General features: G+C 32.3%; 3 protein-coding genes across 3 annotated transcripts; 2 read left to right on the plus strand and 1 right to left on the minus strand.

The window, feature by feature from the left end:
• The first annotated feature begins 9036 nt into the window (after window positions 1–9036).
• On the plus strand, window positions 9037–10649 carry Dysb (dystrobrevin binding protein dysbindin). The gene is made up of 5 exons (XM_011503484.1): window positions 9037–9425; window positions 9622–9914; window positions 10054–10209; window positions 10288–10428; window positions 10507–10649. Exons 1-5 carry the CDS (start codon window positions 9370–9372, stop codon window positions 10596–10598), a joined length of 738 nt encoding a protein of 245 aa, XP_011501786.1. The 5' UTR covers window positions 9037–9369; the 3' UTR covers window positions 10599–10649.
• A 77-nt stretch (window positions 10650–10726) lies between these two features.
• LOC105365347 (probable chitinase 3) lies at window positions 10727–17500 on the minus strand. Its single transcript, XM_011503485.1, has 5 exons — window positions 17274–17500; window positions 12827–13186; window positions 11709–11903; window positions 11430–11628; window positions 10727–11066 (listed from the first exon to the last, which is right to left on the minus strand). Exons 1-5 carry the CDS (start codon window positions 17338–17340, stop codon window positions 10895–10897), a joined length of 993 nt encoding a protein of 330 aa, XP_011501787.1. The 5' UTR covers window positions 17341–17500; the 3' UTR covers window positions 10727–10894.
• A 3582-nt stretch (window positions 17501–21082) lies between these two features.
• On the plus strand, window positions 21083–22538 carry LOC105365348 (uncharacterized). The gene is made up of 2 exons (XM_011503486.1): window positions 21083–21580; window positions 21730–22538. The coding sequence occupies exons 1-2, from the start codon at window positions 21287–21289 to the stop codon at window positions 22321–22323; spliced, it is 888 nt and encodes a 295-aa protein (XP_011501788.1). The 5' UTR covers window positions 21083–21286; the 3' UTR covers window positions 22324–22538.
• Window positions 22539–24827: the final 2289 nt, after the last annotated feature.

Here is a 24827-nt window from a genome sequence, read left to right on the forward strand (position 1 = left end):
GGTTGATGGTTCGGATGGCTCCTCGATCCTAAGCGATCGCACGATTATTGATGAAATTTTGTAAGAAGTCATTGAGATCGTTGGGTCCGCATGTGCGATTATGAACAAAATTGCTCCAACCATATCGCCTGACGCGTGCGAGTGTTTAAAGACGATTTACAATAATTGCGTTGAATAGGAGACGATTTACGAGCGATTAATCTTGTATCGTCACGACCAATCGACCGACTGAGACTTTATACGATGAAATAAGCGCAGTTCGATGGAGCGTCCGCGCGCATCAAATACTATTAAGTAATCTTTGACAATTTCTAAGAAAGTTAATATACTCGCGATGATGCCTCCCCCTTTCCCCCTTATACCATTTTAAAGAAACTATGTTCCAATAAGAGTTGGTTAAGCTACATTCATTCCAGGGGCGTTGCTTAACTTTTTCTGTGCATTTTATTTTCTTCTTTTTTTTTTCTTTTTTTTTCTTTTTTTATTATTATTTTTTTTTTTTTTTTTGTAATAATTGGAATTACATGAAATAGCTATACTGATTTGGATCTGCGGATTCTTCTCTTTATGTTATGTAAATTTTTTAAATAGAACAATTCAGAATTTTTATGATAACAATTTATAACAATTTATAATAATGTTAAGCCCTAATGATTAAAGCAATAAGTTTATATTTATGATTACCCCTTAATCGCGATATATTTGTTAACTAGCAAAGCCAATGTATATTTTATTATTAGATCTCATACAATTCTGAATTCATTCTATTTAAATAGCTCATCAGTCGTATTTGATCGAAATTCATAGTTTACTTTGAAGTTAAACTTTAAAGTAGCGTGTGCTGCGCGGCTTCGTTTCTTCGCGCCGGTCGGTACTTGAATCACTGCAATCGGAAATGATTTTCGCTTTGTGGATCGTTGCTCCACGTTGATCCACATTCACAAATAAGGACTGAGCACGAGTCGTTAGTGCACGAACCAAACGCAGTGTTTTCGCAACGGGGGTACATTGCTGGACCTTGACGACGTGACATACTTTATAGTATGTTTGCACTCGTTGTATGACATACACGCGCATTATGCAATTCATAAGAGATGCAGCCATTGTCGGGAACAAGATCTTCGAACAATTCATCTCAGTCGATAACTACCATAATAACGAATTGAAGTTGTTGCTTGGAATATGTTCGTAACAGCCCAACGGCTGGCCTTCTGACTTTCCTTAGCTTCGCATCCTCCAATATACCCGGGGCAATGTCGACCGTAGCAATTGTCTCACATAAACAATTGTACCCAGTATCGAATCCTTTGTCAATATCTTCCATAGAGTCAAGAAATCTTACGGCATCGTCATTAGGTTGATGTCGATGTCCACATGCCATTTATGAAAAAGAATTTTTATTATTTTTTCAATTGAATTCCTAGCCAGAATTGTAAATTCATTGCTTTCCTTCGTGACTATTATAATCTTCGTACTTTCTTTTAATATAAAAAGAAAAGAAAAAAGAAAAAAAAAGTTCGTTCGTCAAATGCGTTTCTTTTTTATTACTTTGAGTTTAACATTCCTAGATGAAAGTGGTGTTAGCGAGCGCGTGATACGTCTCGTATCACAATTTATATACAGTATTGCTAATTTTGCATGCTGAATCTTAAATAACGCGTGTATCCAAAGGAGATTTGCTTCAAGTACCTTTGTGTATATTTAAAAGTTTCTTTGCAGGAAAAAGAAAACAATTTTTTGAGATTTTCTTTTTTGTTAATTCTATGTGAGGGAAGGTATTAAAGAATTTTTAAAGACTGTCGATGAAATATTATAGGTGATTTTAAGATCTTCAAAAAGTTGTGGTTATATTATTAATCAATTTTCAAATTCTTGATTTAATCAATAATTTGGAAGTAATTGGTAAGGACTTAATTCCGTTAAAGGATTCATTTATAAATTTTACCACATTTGTCGTTAGAGAAATAATCCAAATGTAATTGGATTTTACATTGTATTTGTTTTAATTGGAAAAGAAAGATTTAACAGTTCGTTTTTTAATTCTTAGAATTTAGTGTATCTAAACTATTTTAAATTTCACTCATTACAGTAATGTAAGAGTGAATTTTTGAAAATAATATATGTTGAAGGCTTAATACTTCTTCGGCACTAGGAACAAGGACAATTCTGACATTTGCAATAAAATTAACGTAAATGGTTATTGCACATAATATTAGTAAATTGGTTTTTCTTCCCTTTTTTTTTGTTTTTGTTTTTTTGCAAATTAGGTTATACCTATATTTGGTATAATAATCTGATCAATTATACGTAGGTGAAAACACTCATGAGCATAAGAAAATGTAGATTTTCTCGTCACACCATTAACCTTATTTATTGATCATTCGTGCGCCCAGTAAACTTGTTCTCGAGGTGATCGAAAAACGTATTCATCGATCAGCGATCGCAAATTTTACTTCTTTCGGCACTCGTGAAATCCTTTCTTGTTCAAAGTCGGCTGACGTCGACAAGACATTTTTTTTTTTGTAATTTAATTTGGACTTTCGTAACGTTTTAACTTTATAGGATTTCACAATTATTTTGTACAATGTGCATTATTAAAAGGGAGAAAAAATAATCACATGCAATGCAAAATGTTTAGCCTATAGATCATCTTAAATACAAATGAAAAATGTAGTTAACATATAATAGTAACGTATTAAAAAAATATTTTATTTTTTGTCATCGATAACAGCATTCATTTACCAATATATATATATATATATATATATATATATATATATATATATTTTCTATATATTTAGCTGTACTATATTTTTTTTATATTATATTTATTATTTCGATAGTGTATAAAAATGTTTATCAATATTTATAATAATATAATTCATAGGTTTGTTTTTGTACCGGGCAAAACGTAAGAATTTTCTAAAAGAATTGTCGGTGTTTGCCGATGATTAACTGACCACTGATAAGGAAAATTATATTAACTACAATAAGATTTTTCATGCAAATTGTATATTTATTTCATATTGAAACAATATTAGCGTAATTGTCGAATTAGTAATTGAAAAATACCGAGACAAACAGTTATAAAATTTGTTACTATAGAACTGGAATAATATATTTTTAAGAGTTCTATATATTTACGTCAACTTGCTCGTAAATTAACATTTTCTAATATATTTAACCTGAATTTGAGATATAGATAAAGATTTTACAATTATGAGTATTTGGATGTTTTAGCATTTATTAGAAAAGAGAGCAACAAAGGTCGAGAAATGGATTATAAGATTATTAGTCGCATTTTGTTCCGTAATCTAATGCATCTATCTTTTCCTCGAGTCTTTAATTCAGAGTTTGTTCTATGTTTAATTGCATTTTGTGTAATAGCGTCGCTAGCTGATGTGTTGCACTAGTTAGTAGTAATATTGATAGCTCAGCCGCTCCATTCGGTATAGATTCTATGTGCCTTGGTTGCTACTATTTTTCACAAGTTAGAATTAAATCAACGAATTCGTGACAGATCGATAAATTAGTCATTGATGATAAAATTCTACTTGATTTGTGTGGCTTGTTTGCATCTTGGAAAATAAAAAAAAAAAAAAAAAAAAAAAAAAAAAAAAACCCCCACAGTCCAATATGTACTTAACGTAATTTAAAATTTTTTTTAATTAATAAACAAATTAATTCAATATAGAATATTGTCCTTGGTCTATTATACGTAGATTATTCTTCTTCTTCTTTTTTTTTTTTTTTTTTTTTTTTTTTTTTTAACATACCTAATATGATAATATCCGCGCCTAATATTCATTTGTTAAACTTATCGAGTGTCCCTTTCGCTCGTGCAAATCTACCATTAAAGCCAGAAAACGTAACATCCCTTAGTTGCAATATATATATATATATAAAATAACCAGTAATTCGTTCTTTATTTAAAAATGAAATTTCAATTGAGTTAATGCTGAAGGCGATCTATGTCATGAAGGTTCGCAAGACGCTTAACTGCTAGTTCGTCGTATGTGACGTATGGACAAATTGTGAAGTACCATACGTGAATCTATGTGCGCCATTCTTCTGAATAATCGGTTGTAATTTGGTATAGAACAAGAGCTTAAAATAGCGAAAGAAATTTAAAAAAAAAAAAGTGATCTCTAAGTTTGGGAGGCCAAAGAGGAAAAAAAAATTACACAAGATATATTTCAATTCTAACATCTTATTCGCAGCTACCTCCGAAAGATCTATACATATCTCTTCTTTATCGAATCGTTGATTCGGTCATATATGCTTCTGAGCGACAGAAGTCTCGACTAAATGAACGAACGTAATGTCAAAGTTTTTTAAATGAATTTTTGACATGCACCCTTATGACAAATCTAAAATGAAGTTTTGCAACAAGAGCTTAACGATCATGTGCATTAATATATTGTAATGACATAAGTGTCGATACAATTGGCTAGTTCGATATCAACAATGTTGAAAGGTAACCAATTCCGATGGTTTTACAATAACGTAATGTTCATTTTATCGTCTAGAGACTTGGAGGATTTTTAAGTTAATACTAGTTGTAACTAACAAATTTATTAATCTTGAAATCTATCATTTAATAATATTTTCGACTCGTTGAAAGGATACATCATCGAATTTAAATTATCGAACGGCCTCGGAGAATAGAAAAGAAACAAGTTTAGCTTTAAGATGAATTATACCGTATCTTTTTTTCATACCGCATCGTCTAAAAGAACATTAATACTCAAATATTGAGTTTCGTTCATAGTTCGTGAACGTCCGAACTCGGAATAACCAACTACGCGTTCTCGTAAAAGTGAACGCGAACATTATTCGTAAAAATAAATTTTCTCGATCATTCAGGAGCTTATTACGTTTGGTGCGCTCTTCTACAAAACACATTGCAACAAATATATCGGATCAGACATGTTAATGCATATCCTCCAAGTAGATCTGTTCATCATTGGCACTTATTTATTGATAAAAATGATTTTTCGTAAATTCCGAATCGCCGTGGTGCTGCTTTCCCTTCAATATTATTTATTTGAATTTAATGAAATTATTATGCAGTTATGCGCCGCATCGTTTTAGCCTAGTTGAGTCGAATTTTGGAGAAGTTTAAAAATTTAAGTTCGCCGCTGAGTATAAATTTTATAATTTTTTTTTTTTTTTTTTTTTTATTTTTATTTTATTTTAATCAACGTGCATTATCGTAAAATCTATCCGTTAAAAGTTTCTTATAAATCATTAGAGCATGAATTTCACGAGGCTTCTAATTACGAAAGGCGTTAAAAATGAATTTCGTAAAAATTGTTATAATTTAAATTTTGGTACTTTGGAAACATTTCTATAGATTATCTTCACATTTCGATATATTTTCGTAGTTGTTTAATATGGCTCTTATGGGCAATGTATGGACCCTTGCGTTAAGTTATCAAAATTCTGCGGAGAATTGACGAATTCTCACGATCTCATTTCATAGCTACCATACCTACAAAAAGTTAAATTCTTTTTCGTCAGCCGACTGAAACAAGACTTCGAGCTCTCTTTTTTTCTTACCAAATTTTTTTGTGGCATCCTGTTGTGTCACGGTATTTATTTTTATTGGTACTTTATATTAATATAAATTATTACGTATAGGGAAATATAACGATAAGATGGTTTAATATGAATGCAATCAATATCTTATACATACATTATTTCTATCAATATTTATATTTTTTTTTTTCTTAACCAACTAAATTCATTTTTATCATTAACTAGTATATGAACCTTACCAATTTTTTTACGTTATATTAATCTCAGTTACAGCGCACTTGGCATAACTGTTAAATCTTCAACAACTTTTATAATAATACAACTTGTAAAAATATTATATATATATATATATATACACTCCAACGATAGGAATTCTTATGATTTTATGATCATAAGCTCTTTATTGTTTTAATATTCTTATATTATGAATTTTAATTTGTAGCAGTCATTACTTACTAATTAAGTGAAATATTTTATAAATGTATTGCAATTAAGTATGTCTAAATATTATGTTATTGTAAATGCTTGTTTCTTTTTTCTATGTCGTATTCTTAAAAGGTAAAAGTGAATAATTGAGAAATATCTCTTCATAAACTACTTCGATCACGTGAGTTTAAAAAACAATAACAAACAAAACAAAAAAAAAAAGGAAAAAAACTTAAACTCATCGAGTTGTATTATATGAACATATGTATATTTCATACTTGATTGTCAACTCTCCATTAATTCTCATATTACTCATATTTCTATATAATAATCAAAATTTCTTGATAATAATTTTTATTCAAAACTCTTCACCTTAAATTAACATTTAATTCGCTTATAAAACTTTGCTCAACTTTCGTTAACAATTTTTTAATCGCAATTGTCAAATTCTTATCAGACAAAATTTTCCTGTACCACTAGGCTCACCGAATTTAATAATAGTCTATTTATTATAACTGTCTTTTATGTTTCGAAAATTTGGACAAAATTCCATTTTGTGATAAACTAAAAAGACACGCGCGTGCGCGCACGATAAACATATGTATAAAAACAGGTTTAGATAAACGTTATGTTGAACATTGTGTAACAAAGTAAAACAAAGTTAACAACGACACAATGGAAAAAGAGATTGTTGTTATTGCTCGATTACAGAAGAACATATTTAAAATGTCGTTTATGTGCATTGAAAAATTTTGCAAAAAAATATGTGGACGTAATTTTAAGGCTTTAATATAAAATTGCTTCGTCGTAACATTTTCTCAATGTTAAGAAATCAGCTTTTTCAGTAGCGTTAGTTCTTCATTCAAACGATTATAATGATTTGGTCGGATCGGGGATTAATTATCAAAACCAAAGCATGTAAACGAGCGTTCCCTGAATATTTGCAAGGATTTGCATCCTTATTATTCTGTCCCTGCAATGATCGTAACGATGATCTAAGGAACTCAGTTTTTATTGTTGTAAATAATTTTGGGTTGGGATATCGAAATCGAATAATTTTCAACTCGTATTTCGAGTATAAACATTATTTCGCAGACAGAACCAAAGATATTGGTAGTAGCATTAGCTTACAAAAAATCTTTATATTCGGATAGTATTCGAAAATATCTTTATAAAAAAATCTTTATATTCGGATAAAATAATAAATGTTCGACTGTGAGTAAATACGTTAATAATTGCTTAAATTAATTGTTAATTATAATTTAATCGATGAATTTATTTGCGATTTAATATTAATTTAAATTTGTAATTATTGTTGGATCGATTTGTACATTAAATTTGACCGTTCTTAGATTAATTTCCGTTCTTTAACGAATAAGATAAAATCATTTAACAATTTGCCTTAAAAGTAAAATTGTTCTGGCATTAAAATAAACGTAATTCTTATAATTACTTAGGAATTCTTTAAAGGTACTTGACTTCTCGAGCAAAGTTATTATAAAAATATTTTTATTCTATTTTTTAAGAAATTTATCATTTTAAAATACGAATATGTAAAATATGAAAAGTGTTCTTATGAGTAATCTGTAATCTTATACTGATTACTTTATCATATTATCGATTATAATAGTGAAATTGCTAAGGAGTTTCATAGAGAATCATTGTATCTATTGTCATTTACCTATGTAAATAGAAAACTTAAGTGTAAATAATATATGGTGATAAAATTCGAGATAAAATACGAATAATTCGATGGCTCATGAATGATGCAGAATGAATTTTTAATGTGAAACAAAAATATGGGAAATAAAAACTGCACAATTGTGAATTAGATAATGAACGTTTTAATGCGAATTGCAATGTCCAATTATTGGAGGAAAATTTGAAATTTTTATTTTATTGTTGTATAATCTTTAGTATTTTCAAATTTGTTGATTTAAAAAACAAAAAAACAAAAAACAAAACAAAAACAAAAAAAAAACAACTATAGAAAAATGTTAGATGAAAAAACAGAAATTAGGAAATCATGATCTATTTAGTCAAATTAATGTGCTGGGCACTTATTTTTGCGTTGGAGAGGAATTTTTTCGTTCAATTTTTCATTTAAAGCGAATAAATTAGATTAAATTTATATTGAAACGGATGAAGATATTAAAGTATCTTCTATCGACCACGATTAATGCCATATAGAAATAAAAATAAAAAAATTGCGAATTGAAGAAAGTTTAGATGGAAATGTGGTAGCCTTATTTTCGTTCGTTCATCGATACCGAATAGGTTTTTTTTTTTTTTTTTTTTTTTTTTTTTTTTTTTTTTTTTTTAAAGGTACAATACAACGTAATTGTAAAAAAAACTGTTCCACGAGGCATACAGCCAATTTATTGTTAAATAGACATTTGGGCTACAAATGACGCACATACCATCGTACCTTAAACGATACGCAGATGTATATAGGAATTACGCATGCATACATATGCGTACGTGTGCACACGCGCATTCGCGAGCACACGCACACACACGCGCGCATAGACATTGTAGGAAAAAGCAAACGATAGTAAAGTATATTGTATGTACGAAGAGAAAATGAAAAGTAAATAGAGATCGATAATAACAAAAAACCGTGCTGTAATATAATTATGAAATTAATGAAATTTAAAATACTGCGACGAGAATAGAGTACAGATAGTATTTTCTGCTGTCAATTCTTCAACTAAGACTGTGATTTTTAAATATATTAATTATAATTAGAAAAACTCGTTATTAATACACGCCAAGCGACTAAAAGAGATAATAAAAATAAATTATCCAACATATATTCTTAGTTTTCATTCGATCATTTCCCTTAGTTACATTGATATTAAAAATTACAATGGTATTGTTTACTTGCAATGAAACAATTGATGATATATATAATTCAAATATAATAATAATATAATTCAAATAATAATATATATATATATATATATATATATATATATTTAAGATGGTTGATTTTCAATTTTAATTTCTACTCGAGCCGTTTCTATTCTATTAAATTCCAATTCCTAATTTTTATTTTTCTATTATTATTTGAATTTAAAATGTTGTCGCATTCGTCAAACTAATGGATAACGATGCGCCACCATCACTACGTGAAGTAGAAACTGCCAATGTCAGTTAATAACATCGAGCTGTTTTGCTTTTCTGCTAGTGAAGTTTTCAGTTATTGGAAATAATTCTGAGCTAATCTTATCAAATTCCAATTTCTAAGTTAAAACCGCTCCACAGCTTAACCAATAAAGTTGACTAAATAAGGAATAAGTAAGATAATTTTCAGGCAATGTGAACTAATCAGTAAAATAATCTATTTGAAATATGCGTATGTTATATTAAGCTATTGAGTATAGAATAATAAAGTAAAATATGTTTGGGACGATTCGTGATAAGTTTCAGATTGTGCAAGATGGTCTTTCCGCGAGGTAAATATTAAATTTATTATTTCTGCAAAATTACATACCTTCACTTACATAATTTAATGTTTTCAATGCAATATAAACTCAAAATAATAAGCCGTTTGACAAATACATATTGATTAGTGTAATTTTTTGATTAAGGAACTATTTTTTAATTATTAAATGACGTAAAGTATGTATTACAAATTATATTATATTATAGCATTCGTGGATTGACGCTTACCGAATCTTCTACTAAGCCCAAAAAAATAATAAACGTTAGAAAAGTTAATTACGATGCTGGAGCTGATATATTACATCACTTTCAAATGGAATGGAATAATCTTCATGAACTATCGGAGGAAAATGCACAGAAAGCTCAGGAAGCGGATGCATTAATAACAACTATTCATGAAAAATTAGAATTTCAATGGAATTGCATGTCAGCGTTGAATAGTAGTTTAGCCGAGATACCAAAAATTAACAATACCGTTGAGACATTAATAAATAAGATAGGTACGTCTTAGATTAACGCTAATGTAATTGATTAAGTTATTAAAGTATATCGATGTTACAATTGAAATTTAATTAAATCACGCGGCTCATGTTTTACATCTTTTTGCATTCAATTAATATCCGTGTAATCTTCCGTTAGGCTCTTTACAAGAAAAGTTTGATGAACTGAATAATGCTATTTTTGAACTAGAAGATTTACACGAAGTTTTGGATTTTCAAAAAAATCAAATAGACCATAAGTTACAATTAGCATTGTATCAAGAAAAAAAATTATCAGAATTCAATCTTATTAAAGGTGAATAACTTAATTATTGGCAATCGAAATTAATCGAATACGCAAGAGTCGAATGTATTTTCTTTATTCTGTTTGTAGAAAAGCTGGCGAGCGAACATGCTGCCAAAGTTTTGGAGTATGAACAAGAACAGGAAAAAATTTTAAAAGAAAGACAAGATACGTTCGAAGAGGCCTTTAAAGAACAAATAAAAGAGTACAAACAAACAGGTTATATACCAAGTAAATACATTTCTTATACATTAAAAGAGATGCGTTTTTATTTTAACAAAATACACAAATATTTTAAAAATATTTTAGAAATATCTTCAAATCAACATAAAGGACCAAGTTTGGATGAAATAGTCCTCGAGTCAGATTCAACTGATTTTGATGAATTTCTTAAAGAATAATTCTAAAACCTCAATATTTATGAAGCTGTCGTTTTATATTTTAACATCTCCTCTTACAGGTACAGTTTTGATCGATCTTCGTTATAGCCGTGGCTCGCGAGTTTAATAAAGATTTTGAAACTTGTGCACTAGTTATTAACAAAATAGGGGTAAAAATACATATTCGACACTATTGCTCTTCGTTATAAATAGTCAACCATATTGTCCAATTCTCTTGGTTAGAATTTGGTCCATTTGTAAAGGGTCGTCAAAGCAACGTCTTGACAATTTTAATCTAACAGGCCTTGTCCGATTATTCATTTGAAAGAATTGAAATTCCCTGTCCTGTATTGTCCATCATGTCGGTCAGTTTTAGCATTCCGTCGTGCTATTCCAGTATTTTTTCTCGAGTTTAGCAATAATTGATTCTGTTGCGGTTGATCGAATAGCTCCCGTTGAAAATTCGTATCAAAAGCCTGAGGAGGTTCGCTAAAACGAAAAGAAAAAAAAAATACAATACCATTAATTTAGCTTCATTGCGTTTAAAAGGAGCGCCATTGGAAAGTGGCTATAATTAATTGTTTTCATGCAATGAAGTAAATATATTATTCAATAATGTCAATAATTTAGCGTGTTGACAAATTTAAGCTAAATTTATATGTTATCATATAACATTTATAACATTGAAAAACTAAATCAAACATTTCAAATAATATCAACTCCAACCTTTATAATCTTCAATAGTTTATAAATATCGTGCTTAAATTATTTCAAATAAATTCTAATACTCTCATCAACATTAAAGAAGCAATTGCTAATTTGATCATGCGATTAAATGTTGATGTAATTTACCATCCAGTAACGTTTTCAGCTGCATCGCAAGCACCGATAAGTTCGTTAAAAGCGTGACCCTCGCCACAATTTTGAAGACGTGGTCTGTTCTCTACGCAGAAATAGTAATGTTGACAATCCGAGGGGCTTTTATAGAATCGTACTTCGGGAATGAAGAATTGATTTTGATTGACAGTGGGACAAGTGAAGCCAAGAAAAGCTGCATTGAAGAGCATATTTGTTTGATTAATAAATATAATGATAGGTGTATGGTATGATGCTAAAATAATGTAAAGTTACCTTCAGCGTCGCAATCGGGTACTTGATCGGGCCAATCGCAGCGATAAGATTCAGGATTATATGCTAGACCTTCGGGGCAATTGAAAATATAAGATCTGCCTTCGACACAATTCATAAATTGACCACAATTTTGCCTGTCGCCTATCTTGAAATATCCATATTGATGAGGACAGTCGTCAGTGGGTTTAGCCGGTTCTAACAATAAAATATGTACACGAAATTTGATTACTCTTTATTAACTTTATGCCATAGATGAAATGTGTAATATATATGTGTGTGCGTGCGTGCGTGCGTGGGTGAGTGCGTGTTTGTGGGTATAAATACCTTAAAACAGAAATTTGTACTTACAACTAATGATAAATTAAGGTAAACCAATGAGGATAATAACAATTATTGTTTCAAAAATTTAATTAAAAAACTGTAATTATGTATATAGTGTATTAGTGTAAATAAATTACTTATAATTAAACTTCGTGTTTACAAAAATTAAGATAATTTTTAAAAAATAAAATATTTTTATGAATAAAGTATTATTGTATTTTATCTTTCATTACCCAAAAATATAAACAAGTCACATTGCATATACAGATCGTTTATATATATATATATATATATATGTACGGTTATATCAGATATTCAACTATAAATAAATAAAATTAATTAATCACAATCTGTGAACTATCGTCAGTAGAAAAATAACAAAAATTCTTATTAAAACATTTTATATAAGTAAAGAAGTTTAAAAACAGATACACACCAGTTATGAATAAATCATATATACGAAACGTAAAAAAAAGTATTACATGTCATATGCAATTTAAATGCATATTTAAAAATTGCATAAATATTTAATAAAACAGAGACCGTTGAGAATAGTGAATATTGTAGAAAAATTGCTTTCGCATTGACTTAGACGCAATGCATTAGACGAAGCGAAAAATTAAAAATTAAAAATTACATAAATGCAAATTGTAAAGGCGTAAAAAATTTATAATTTAACAATCGACTATTTTTTTTTTTTTTTTTTTTTTCAATTAATGGATGCTATTATTTATTATTCGACATACGACACCAATACAACATTCACGAAGATAAAAAATAATGGGAGAGAAACTCACGAAGAGCCGATCTCCCAAGGCACTGGATGTCAATTGGATAGCCGCAGGGATAGTTGAACCTTGCCTCTGGATTGAAAAGCAGACCCTCGGGGCAGAGCTTCTCCTCGGCGATCCCGTCAATGCACTCGATGTATGCGTCACATTGCGAGGCAACGGGAAACCTACCGTTGGGCTCCGGACAATTTGCTCCAACACCACCTATGCCTGAACCTACATCCAAATTCCTCGGTTCCTGGTATCGTTGTTGTTGTTGTTGTTGTTGCTGCTGCTGAGTGAAGAAGGGATTGTGTCTCGCGTCGAAACGATTTTGTCCTCGATGGTTATATTGGTTTTGACGCTGTTGAAACTGCTGTCCAAGGCCTTTGCGACACGGTCATTGGAAAATGAGAAAATTTTACGAGATATTATATTAGTCACTTTCTCTATCATTACGTCTACCTCATCTCGATTACGCGTAAAAACTCGACGTATGTTATGGCAATTGAGAAAATATGAAATCCCGCCATTATTACCATATACATTTGTAATGTAAGCTAAGCGATCCATTTCTTTAAAGCTTAAAATTATTGAAATTCAGAGGCAATAAACTTACTCGATGAAAATCATCATCTTATTTCAGTATTAAGGATTGATTTGAAAAATTCAACAGACGCTGTGAAAATGCTGTGAAAAGTACTTGTAATTACGTAATTACAATTACAGTCGAGTCAAGCCTTTGAGAGAGCATTTGGATTTTGAAATTTATAAAATATTCCATTACAGCCTCTCGTATAATATTACTATTAAGATTTAAGTGATATTCATTGTGAATTATACCGGTAATTTATAGGCGCACGAAAAATATAAAAAAAAATTTTTTCAAACTCTTCCCCGAGTTGTCTCTTTAAAATTTCAGTCTTCCTAATTTGCAGTTCCAAAAGCTTCGCGACGCCCAAGTTAATATAACGGAACGAGCTCTACTCGAAACTTTCCTTTTTTCCTCCCAAAACTTAGATTAAGTCTTCGTTTTTATGTAATGTTTAACATCAATATTAATTGCAACACACTTTGTAGAATGTATATTTATTGAATTGGAGTTTTGCATTAAAGGGGAGATTTTGCGAATAATCGGGCCCCTATATTATGCTCAAATATATAACAATCATCGGTGCTCATAAAACTTTACGATATACACGAAGCAAACTACGGGTTTTCAAAGTAGCGACCATTTAAATATTTAACGTATAATGCATTTTAATATGTATATGTATATGTATATATATATATATATATATATATATATATATATATATATATATATATATATATATACATATACATATACATATTAAAATGCATTATACGTTAAATATAAAAGAAGATGATAAAGACGAGTATATAAATAAATAAATATATAAATAAATAAAGTCATGATAATGAGGAGGAGGCATTTCAGATGGGAGAAATATTTTAAAGCTAAAAATGTACTAACAAAGTCTAAAAAAAAAACGTCAAATTAATTTCCGGTCCATCTTGGGAATCACCGATTGGAGTCATCGGATCCTCGGTACTGTATCTATTACTCGCGTCATCAAATGCTGATTTGGCGGCGAGTGGAGATCGATCGTCGATCGCCCCTTCCAAAAAATCCTCTCCTAACGCGGTGATCGTCACCCGCGGCCATAGCTTCGAATCACGCACGATGTATTGAGTCGCGAGTCGGCGGGGGTGGGGGCTGCGGCGAAAGAACGAAATAGGCCGTTAGGTAACCGGGCCGGGCCGAGCCGGGCCGGCTGGGGTCCACCGAGGAGGAAAGCCTCAGCGGGGGCTTCTCGCTTATTCGCGACGCGACCTCGAAGGTACGTAAACTCACCAGGCTATCGCTCGCTTATGCAACGAGGTGGATTGTCGGGACGGAAGGGGCCTGGGTGGGGACGAGAGGAAAATGGACAAAAATGCGAGAAAGAAATGAGCGAGGAGAGGAGAAGATGAGCCGAGCGCGTCGATGGCCTCGGGCTTCGTGCGCACGCGCGAATCCAGACTCCGAGCGCGCCTGTTATTATTTGGGTTACAGAGAACCGCGACTCGCGCTTGTAATTTAAAGAGCCCGAGTGCTTTTGGCCCGGGTAGGGAGGGACGACCGACAGGAGTAGAGACACGGAGAGAGACGCGAAGAAGGAGGATGATACTAAAGCACGGAAAGTGTCTCTATGCATCCGATAAGCAAAAATTAAAATCGCCCCCGCGCCTCCCGGCCCCGGGGCGCTCTTCTCCATCAAAACTGTTTGTCCTTAGGATGAGATTTTAGAAAGGTACAGTTCTCGGAATCGCTCTCCTATAATGTCGATAAAATTTCTATTTTTAAAGATAAATCAGTGACGACATTGGCTGCCAAGCTGCGTGTTGCATGCTCGGAGCCTCGACCTGTTCGTCTCTTCTTCAATCCTCTTCAATTACTATCACCACCCATACGAGTCAACGATTTTGTTTTTTTTTTTTGTTTTTTTTTTTTTGTTTTGGAAAGAGTCGTTTATCTCTCTCACAATTTACGGTTGATTATCAACGCCTCGTTTACCTGATGCAAATGCATTTCATTACCTTATAGTCTTGGCAATTTCGACATTTAGGCATGATAGGCGATAAACGTGAAATATTTCATGTTTGGCATTTGATTTTCTTTCTAAATTACAATCTCTTTTACGCATTCTAATATCTTCGATCAATATTTAATATTTAATTCATTTTAAACTGCGCGTCTTTTGAATAATTTAGTCTACGTCTTCGTATTCTTGTCGTATGGTCTTTTTATTGATTTGTCATTTAGGTTGACATTTTTCCCTCTTGAAATTCATATTAATTTTGCAATTGCAATACTGCAAGACATTAATTTTCATTACCGCGTGATAATAACATTAAGAGTTATTACAATGGGAGAATAGTACGTTTAATAACAATATTAACGGATGCATCGGTGGCTATTTATTTAAATAATATTTCGTCTATTGGTAATCACTGTATCCCCTTCCCTACTTTAACAAATAATGATTTTCTTTAAGCTGCTAATTAAACCTTATGAATTTTATTCATAACACGAACTTAACACATCGTTATGGTTTATGCATCGTGTACTTTAATTACGTACTTATTTTGCATCGAATTAAATGGCCGAGAATTATCTTTATAATGATCGTATAACTCGAATGGTAAGTACTTCATTTTAAAAGAGTAAACAAGTGATTTTTGGGCCTATTAATGCGACAGAATTCCAGCGACCTCATTAAACTTCAGATATTTTTATTTTATACTCGTACGATTTTCTGATTTTATTTTGATTCTTCTGATGATATTAAAAACAACGATTTCCTTAAAAAAAAAGAAAAAAAAGAAGAACGTTACGATCAATATGAAATTATAATATTATGATGTCATAAAATTTCAATATTCAGCGAGTTCATTTTCATCTCTAAATATATATAGATATAAAATTCATATTTTTACATTGTACGAAAAATGTATGGAAAATAATTCCGCTTACAACTTTAGCAGAATAGTTATTCATACATTAAATATATTAATTCTTATATATATATATATATATATATATATATATATTAGTAAATTAAATGAAAAATATAACTGTGACGAGAAGGGCAAATACTTCTCATTGGTTTTTACATTAAAAGATATCACGATACGAGGAAATTTCGAGAGACTTTTATTGCACATTTTATGTAATGGCCAATAATACAAGTATTGTATCTTCGAAATTTCACTATAAACAAGTTATAAAATTTTGAAATTGATTATACGTTATTAGGATGTATCACGACGAAATTCAAATCCTCTGCAATATGCGCCAGCCTTAATAATATAATAATGTCCGACTTAAGTAGATGGTACCCGATCCGAAATAAAGTTAAATTGGCAAAGGTCTTCGTAAAAACGATGAAATGCTGATTGCATGGTGGTTTCTGGTAATTATAAAAACGGAGCCGCCTATGCGGTTACAGGAATATCCTCGGCTCGTTTGTGCATTAGAGAGAGAGAGAGAGAGAGAGAGAGAGAGAGAGAGAGAGAGAGTGAGTGAGTGAGTGAGTGAGTGAGAATTGCGAGAGTGAGAGGTAGAGTGAGAGAGTGAGAATTACGAGAGCGATTCAGTGAGGCGGAGGAGAGGGGAAAGCGACAGATGCTATTCGCAACCAGCGAGGAATTCATTAAACTATCAACATCCAAACGCTTACCGGCACACACCGCAAAGGCACTCGATTACCACTAGTGCGGCTACCTCGTGCCTAAAAATCCCATCATAATGGCCATTACATCGAAGATGCCCCCGCGAATGGACCGGTAGATGTGTGTGTGTGTGGGGGGGGGGATTTCGGGGAGGAGAGCCAGGAGTTAAAAAAAAAAAAAAACTCGAGTGCACGTACGAAAAAGCCCATATCGAGAACTCGGGGCGCATACTCACAGGTGGCGTGGAGGAGGAGGCAGAGGAGCGCCGAGGAGAGCAGGAGCCGGTGCTGCGCGGGCCCCATAACTCTTGTGTCACGCGGTCCCCGAAAATCGAAGGTTGTGGTTAGCTGTTGACGCGCGGCCCGTCGGACCTGGACTACGCGCGCCGACCCTGGTTACGTCGCTTTTTCAGAGGGCCGCCGCGGGGCCTCGCCGCGGATCTGGAGGTGGAGCTGGTGGGGCAGGGAGGAGAAGGCGCTTTTTGTACGTGGATCCTCCTCCCACTCCGCTTTTCGCGCACGGGTAATTGGCTTCGAGGAGTATTTATTATTGGCCTCCGACGGCGCGTCTCTTTTTGTTCGGCGCATAAATAAGAGAGCGCTTTTTGGGCGCAAAGCCAGTGGTTTTCCCAGTCGTGGGCCTCATCGATAAGCCTGTCGAATTATGCGCGCCGATGCTCGCCGTTCTGACAAAAGGTGCCTCCCATCCCACCCTAACCGCGGCCTCACCCCACTTTTAAGAGGGAATAAGCGAGCCGACGACCCGGTGAAATTTTCTGTCTACTTGGGCTTCGTCGTGGCCCTGCCCCTCGCGATCATCCATTCCTATAAAGGATCCTTAAGGATTCTTGCCGCGAATGCTTTCACGGACTTTTATCGACAACGATTTATGCTGATGCATATTATTTTAATAGCGATAAATTTATATGGCTAATACGACCCGGACTTTTTCAAATGATATTTATCGCCGCCACTAAAATATCCTGCGGACATTCTCCACGATTCCGCGGCGAATATTTCTTTCGAAAGTGATAAATACCTGCACGCGGGGAAAAAAGGGAAAAAACTAATTCACTTCTTGTGTCTCTTTATTTATCAACGTTTAATCTAAATCTCGTCAGTCTCTCCTAACGTGAAACATTTATCTCCAATGGAGCAGGGGAGGTTCGTCGCCGTTTGTCCAGCCTTGCGACACGATAAAGCCTTTTTTTCATCTCTGTTGCGCATAGAACACGAGTTACGGGGACGGCATCTTACTTCTTGATAATGATAATGCGCTCTCAGAGATTGGGTGCGGGAAAAGGGGAAATCTGGCGAGCTCCGTGAACTTTGGATCTTGGATTATTAATCCGATGTAGAGACGGACAGGTGCTTTAATAGACTTAATAGAATTCTTCTGGACTTAAACCTTCTAATTTAAAGCCGCTTCGCTAGTATTACATAATCGCTAGTATTAAAAAAGTATTTAAATTTCACAATGTATTTATTCGATTGAAATAAAGAAAGAAAAAAAAAGAAGAGACTACTTTTAATTTTATTTAGCTTTTTCTCTTTTACGATGCTCTTAACGGCGTCTGCTGCTCCGTTGTATTCTCGATCACTCGATGATTCGACATTACGCGTGGGAAGGATTAGAAGCTATTATTTGTAAACATTGGAATAAATATTACCGTTAGTTATTCATAATTATAGCCCAAGGATAACCGATTTATCCTAAAATATTGATTAATCACTAAAGATTGATTTACGCTGTTATAATCAATATTTGCATCAAGCACAGCCACTCCTTCGTTTATCTGTTGTGCCTTGGTTATTGGTTACATATTGGTTACATTAGTAATTCTAGCAATACATGCTAGATTAATTTTAATTAAGGTGGATTAAAGGAATACAATAAGTATTGGAAACCTATATTAAATATAAATAAACGTACATTAATACTTATTGACATTTATTATAAATACGATTTGATTATCGAATGAGATTCCGATTACATTTCATAATTATTTTATTTTTCAGTTTTCGTGTCATCTTTTTTTTTGTTTTTTTTTTGTTTTTGGTTTTTTTTTTTTTAATAAAATTTTAAAGATAATTCACTTACGTTTACGCATACACAAATATTGCACGTTGTATTATAAAGATAATTAATTATTGCAATATTACACGTAGCACGTAAGAGATACTTATTACTCTCTATGTATGTATTAGTTTGTTTTAAGGTGACTTGGATATTTTAATTTTTTTGTTATTGCATGTGATTATCGGTTTATGATTGGAGATTGGAGACACGATTCAACGATTTTCATCTATTTACGTTTCAAGTATTTCAAGAAAAAAAAATGGAAGAATATATCGAACTTGTTCGTCCATCTAAATACGTCGCAATTGTGTGAGCAATATGTAAGCAATTTTTTTTTAATTCCCTAAGGGCATTGTTGTATTACAGTACTTGTGAAATATTTTTTAAACATGATCGTCTAATAAATTAAGCACACTTGTGTAATATAAAAATTTTCCCCTTAAAAAATGGGCCAATTTTAAAGAATCGATCCCTTAATATAATGAAATTAATAAGTCTGGTATATGCTTCCATCGGTATTTATAAACTATTTGTAATAATAAACTATTGGTTATTATTATTATTATTATTATTATTTATTTATTTATTTATTTTTTTGTTAACTATCTTAAATTGTATGGATTTTATTATAAATTTAGCTTTCTCTCTCTCTCTCTCTCTCTGTCTCTCCACCTCTAGCTCTCTCTACCTCTCTAATAATCCCATAGAATAATCAACGAAACGAGCAAACGAGAATAATTCATCTCGATTTTTTTGCATGGACAACCGATCGGTCCCTCGTATACCCATATTTCTATAAACGTTCCACATTCTACTATTTATTATTGTGCATTGCATTAAGTAAAGGGCTTCGACAATAAATACCGTGATTGTAATTAAAGTCATAAAGTTGCGATTAATCCATAAGCCCAGTTGTACGATTGATTTGGAAGTTTATCGCCTATTCATTACTAAATTCGAAAATTTACGTCTATTTACCATGAATACAATGACTTTCGATACTTGGGACGACAATGGCCGCACATGTGATAAGTCATGTGACGTAACGAGCCGCGTCTCAAGACCAAATTTCACATGTATAAATAATAAATGCAAGAGATTACAAAAGGCAGGAGATGTTTAATTGGTGTGGATTAATGTATGCAAACGCGCGCGTATCTTGCTCAATAGGAAGTAGGAAGATCAGCGTCGAGTGCTATAATAACGTAGAGAAGGAAAAAAGAAGATTGAGCGCCGTCGATTGACCCCGAGGTAACGATCTTAACACAGCGAGTCTGTTTATTCGTCGTAAGTAATAAATAAAAGATCTCGACCAGCCACTGCCTCGTGACGAAGCTCCCATCAATTTCCAAGAAATATGAGAAAATATGACATTGACAGGTGACGCTACGGTAAGTCCGATAAAAAGGAGATAAAAAGGAAAGGAAACAGAGTGGGCTACGAGGGTGGAGACGAGGCCGCGCGACGGCCAACAGGATATAGCTTTTTCACGCGATAATGTACAACGAAACTCACTTGGTCACTTTGATACTCGAATCCGACGAGTTTACATTCTTCTGGGGCATCGTTAAATTAAAACGGGCCTTCGTTATATCCTCCTCCTCCTCCCCCCCCCCCCCGTATCAGGAGTGGGTGGATGTCTCCTTACTCCCCGGGAAGGCTCACTCTTCATTCGTTTACGACCCGGCTCTGGAAGGCCAACGTCCATAAACGAGTCAAAGTCCCGCCTTGGCTCCTGATCCGCATTCCCGAATTCCTGATTCCGGAAAGATGGAACCGCCGGCTCAGCGAGGGAGGAGTAAAAAGAGAAAACAGAGATGTAGAGAGAGGGTGTTGTCACTGGCGTTGGCTCGTGTGAGTCATGGGGAGGTCTTGAGGTGTTGAGGAGGTGGAGAGTGGAGCGAGTATGATAATGGCTCGATTGAAGGAACGTCAAGCGGTCGTGGGATCGTGGTCGTGGTCCAGTGCGTATGATGAAGCGAATTTATCGGCATTAGTTGTTGCGCGTTTATTTTGATGGTGTTATTATGAAATGGGCTGGTGATAGCGTCATCGCTGAGATTGAGTTTGAACGATGAGGAGGGTAAGTGATGTGAGAATGGCCATGGCATTTTGATGAGGTGCGACTGCATTGTTGTATGTGGATAAGTGGGCCAAAGTACTGGATAAATGATGAGTACGAAAACATTGAGTGCAATGGCAGAGGATTACTTTTACAATATCAATCCCCTGGCTAAAAGGATAAGCGAGGATGTTGCAGCGACGAAGGATGCTTACGAGGGACTTTGGAATACATTGAGCTTGGAGGAGCGTAATCAAGCTCTAGATGAGACTATTATACAGCCAGAGGTGGCGCTTAAATATGCTTCTAAGCAGCTAGAGTCTTCCAAAGATTTTCCAGAATACTATCCAAAACTTAGACTACAAACGGGAATGAAATATATTATCGACGAAACTGGATCGGTAATTATTATTGGCTTTATTAATAATCCCTAGAAGCATTTCATCGAATGCTGCGTTGCCATTAGAGGGCAATTCCTTAATTATATATACTCGATAATCTTAATTTTCCAATCTCATCAATGATTCTGGACTTTAAATACTGTTTTTAGACTTTACGTTGGAAGGACGAACACTCTGCACCATTTTCCTTCATGACCCAGTCGCAAATGAATCTCGATTGCTTGGACCAAACAAACGATAAAAATAAGATTATGTTAAGCTATATTTCCAATACTTCGCATTATACAAATCCTTGTAGTTTAAGAACCACGGACGATTCGTTGGATGATAATTACAGTTCTCCTTCCAGTCACAGTTTTTATCAAACTGAAAATTATTCGGATACCTTGATTTCTACCGAGGAGTGTAGTACCATTCGTAGTAGCTGCGTGGATACAGAAACATCGGACGGCATGTTCGCTAAATCATTGAACAAAGATTCTCTGATAAAACTGCAAAACAACAGTTCCGAGGAGGATATAGAGAATTTGAGGTCTCGAAAGAATTTAAAGCAAGTTTTACAGAGTAGTGGCTCAGATAAGAGTCACCCAAATACGAATATGGACGAACATTTGAAATCCAGTGATATCGAATCAACTGCATTACTCGATACCCCAAACTCTTGCAGTAGTTATCAATCTTCGCAACTTAATCAAGATCCAGAGATTCCAAAAACAGGATTCGAATTTTTAGATAATTGGTAATATTTTTAATGATTTTAAAAGGTAGAACATAGCCTAAGTCATTCTACCTTATATATTTTGAAGCAACAGATTATGTTGAGACCAAACGATGCTTTACATTGAGCTCTTGCTTGAAATACCTTTTCTTTTTAATAATATCTACCAGATGCCTTCATTATACCAACAAATATGTTTAATCGACTTTACTATATTATATATATTTAAATAATTCAAACATATACCCAACGAAGTAGCAGGAATTAGCAGAACACGTAAATCCCAATTTGCTAATAATATATTACAAGAATAGGAATAGGAAATAGCAAATTAAATAGTAGTATAATGAAATAAAAAGTAGAAAATGTTTTTAATTTTTCATGTATATATATATATATATATATATATATATACGTGAGCCAAAAACATGATATAAGTAGGCTTAGAAAGTAATTTTAAAGTATTATGAGATTACCATGACTAGTTGGGTTTACATAAAAATGAAATAATAATCTATAAAATTACTTCAAATGATATATGTCTTCAGCGCATGCTATTATAATATAGAATGTCATATCCACTCAACGTTCAAAGATTTTTGAAAGTGTAATAAAATGACAAATCAATTAATAATATTTATATATATTTAATTTTCTTGAAAGACATTATTATTATTATTATTATTATTATTATTATTATTATTATTATTATTATTATTATTATTACCGTTAAAAAGAAATAGAGAAAATTCATTAAAAAGACTGCAATGTATCCGAAATATATTTAAGACTGTAACTATACAACTCGCTTGTATATGAACAAATGTATAAGTATAGTACAAATTTATAACTTGTAATAAACTTTATAAACACTTTGCTAACCATTTTCAAAAAGATAGGAATACAAATGTTCTTCTTGGATACGTTTATACTACCCATATTGTTATATTCATACATTTATACGAAATAAATTCTACTAAAAATGAATGAATAACTCGTGTATACTTATTTGACCTTTAGGTTTATTTAAAAAAACAAAAAAAACAAAAAAAACAAAACAAAAACAAAAAAAAACAAAAAACAAAAACAAAAAAAAAAACAGAAAAACATATTGTGAGTATCGAATTTAATTAAATGAAATATCGTTTATGTGATATTACCTACAAAGCACCTTAATCACACATACGAATACTTCATAAATGCTCGATGGATTAATTTCGTCGTCACGTACTCCTATGAAATATCAAGGAACATTTACAAAATTTTCCTTATTTTTTAAAACGATTGCTATTTTTTAACACAATTTTTACATACATTAATTGAAAGATAAAACAAATATATATTAAAATCTTTAAGAATCACAACTTCGATTTGAACAATGGGAACTAAAAATTCTCCGGAACTAAAATATACGTCCGTTGAAGTGTTTATATAAAATTTTGGGAAATGACGATTTGTAGTGTAACGAGACGGTTTTCGACCTTCTAAAACTGCCATCGTTTACATATTTATTTTATTGTGTTAGTGTTGGAGGCCATTTCGACTCATACGGTTGAAAATGTTGAAACATTTTCACGCGTCTGGATATTTTTTATTAAACTCTTGCGGAACTTTGGGTTCTTCATTGTTTTTTTTTTCTCTCATAGTACGGGCAGTGACGATAGTGCGTGTAAAATATGGCGTTATTATTATAAAAAATATAATGCAGCATTAATTAAGTAAGAATTCTTTTAAGTTTTAAACATTTTTGTGTATGGTGAGAATGTGTTGTACGTGCGTGCGTGTTTTTTTTGTTTATCATTTTTTTGAATCATTTGAATATTAACAGTCAACTAATACTGTTCAATAAGAATTTAAAAGATATTTGTCATAAAGTCATAATTTTTAACAACACGGATGAGAAAATATTTGTTATGTAAATTCAAAACAAAATTAATAAAGAGTGAATTGATTATTTATTAATTATTTTTTAATTTAGGTTCTTAGGCCGAGATATTTGAAAAATAAAAGTTCAGTTATTAGTTCGTTATTATGAATAAATTAGGAGATTAAAATTCTCATTGATAATTAAAAATCATTTTGTAATTGAATTGCGACTTGTACTTAACGATAATAGCAGACAAAAACATTATTTTTCGAATTATTTTTTAAAATTTTTAAATATAATTTCCTAGTTATCTGATTACTTTGAATATTTATGATTAACTTGAATAAGCGTCTAATATTTATATTCAAATATAATATTTGATAATTTCTTTAATTATATAAATATTATATTATATAGGGAATAGTACAATATAAACATACATAAGCTTACGTAATTATAAAAAAAAAAAAAAACTGCCAATATTTACGTATTATTATAAATATTGTAAATAATAGTGATGATGGAGCGTGATTAATAAAAAGCATTATATTTACAGAATTTTAATTTTATATTCTGAGAATTTCATTTTAATTGATTGACATTTAACCGACTAGTTAAAGATAACATATATTCTATGTTATTATTGTTTTTTCTTTTCTTTT

This window comes from Ceratosolen solmsi, unplaced genomic scaffold (genome assembly GCF_000503995.2).
Source record: "Ceratosolen solmsi marchali unplaced genomic scaffold, CerSol_1.0 scaffold33, whole genome shotgun sequence".
Lineage (NCBI taxonomy): Eukaryota > Metazoa > Arthropoda > Insecta > Hymenoptera > Agaonidae > Ceratosolen > Ceratosolen solmsi.

Coding starts and splice junctions, on each gene's coding strand:
- Dysb (XM_011503484.1), top strand. CDS start 9,370: ATGTTTGGGACGATTCGTGATAAGTTTCAGATTGTGCAAGATGGTCTT. Junction 9,426..9,621: donor CAAGATGGTCTTTCCGCGAG/GTAAATATTAAA, acceptor ATTATATTATAG/CATTCGTGGATTGACGCTTA. Junction 10,429..10,506: donor ACAAACAGGTTATATACCAA/GTAAATACATTT, acceptor AAAATATTTTAG/AAATATCTTCAAATCAACAT.
- LOC105365347 (XM_011503485.1), bottom strand. CDS start 17,340: ATGGGGCCCGCGCAGCACCGGCTCCTGCTCTCCTCGGCGCTCCTCTGC. Junction 13,187..17,273: donor CCTCCTCCTCCACGCCACCT/GTGAGTATGCGC, acceptor CGTGTCGCAAAG/GCCTTGGACAGCAGTTTCAA. Junction 11,067..11,429: donor GCTGAAAACGTTACTGGATG/GTAAATTACATC, acceptor TTTTCGTTTTAG/CGAACCTCCTCAGGCTTTTG.
- LOC105365348 (XM_011503486.1), top strand. CDS start 21,287: ATGATGAGTACGAAAACATTGAGTGCAATGGCAGAGGATTACTTTTAC. Junction 21,581..21,729: donor TTATCGACGAAACTGGATCG/GTAATTATTATT, acceptor TACTGTTTTTAG/ACTTTACGTTGGAAGGACGA.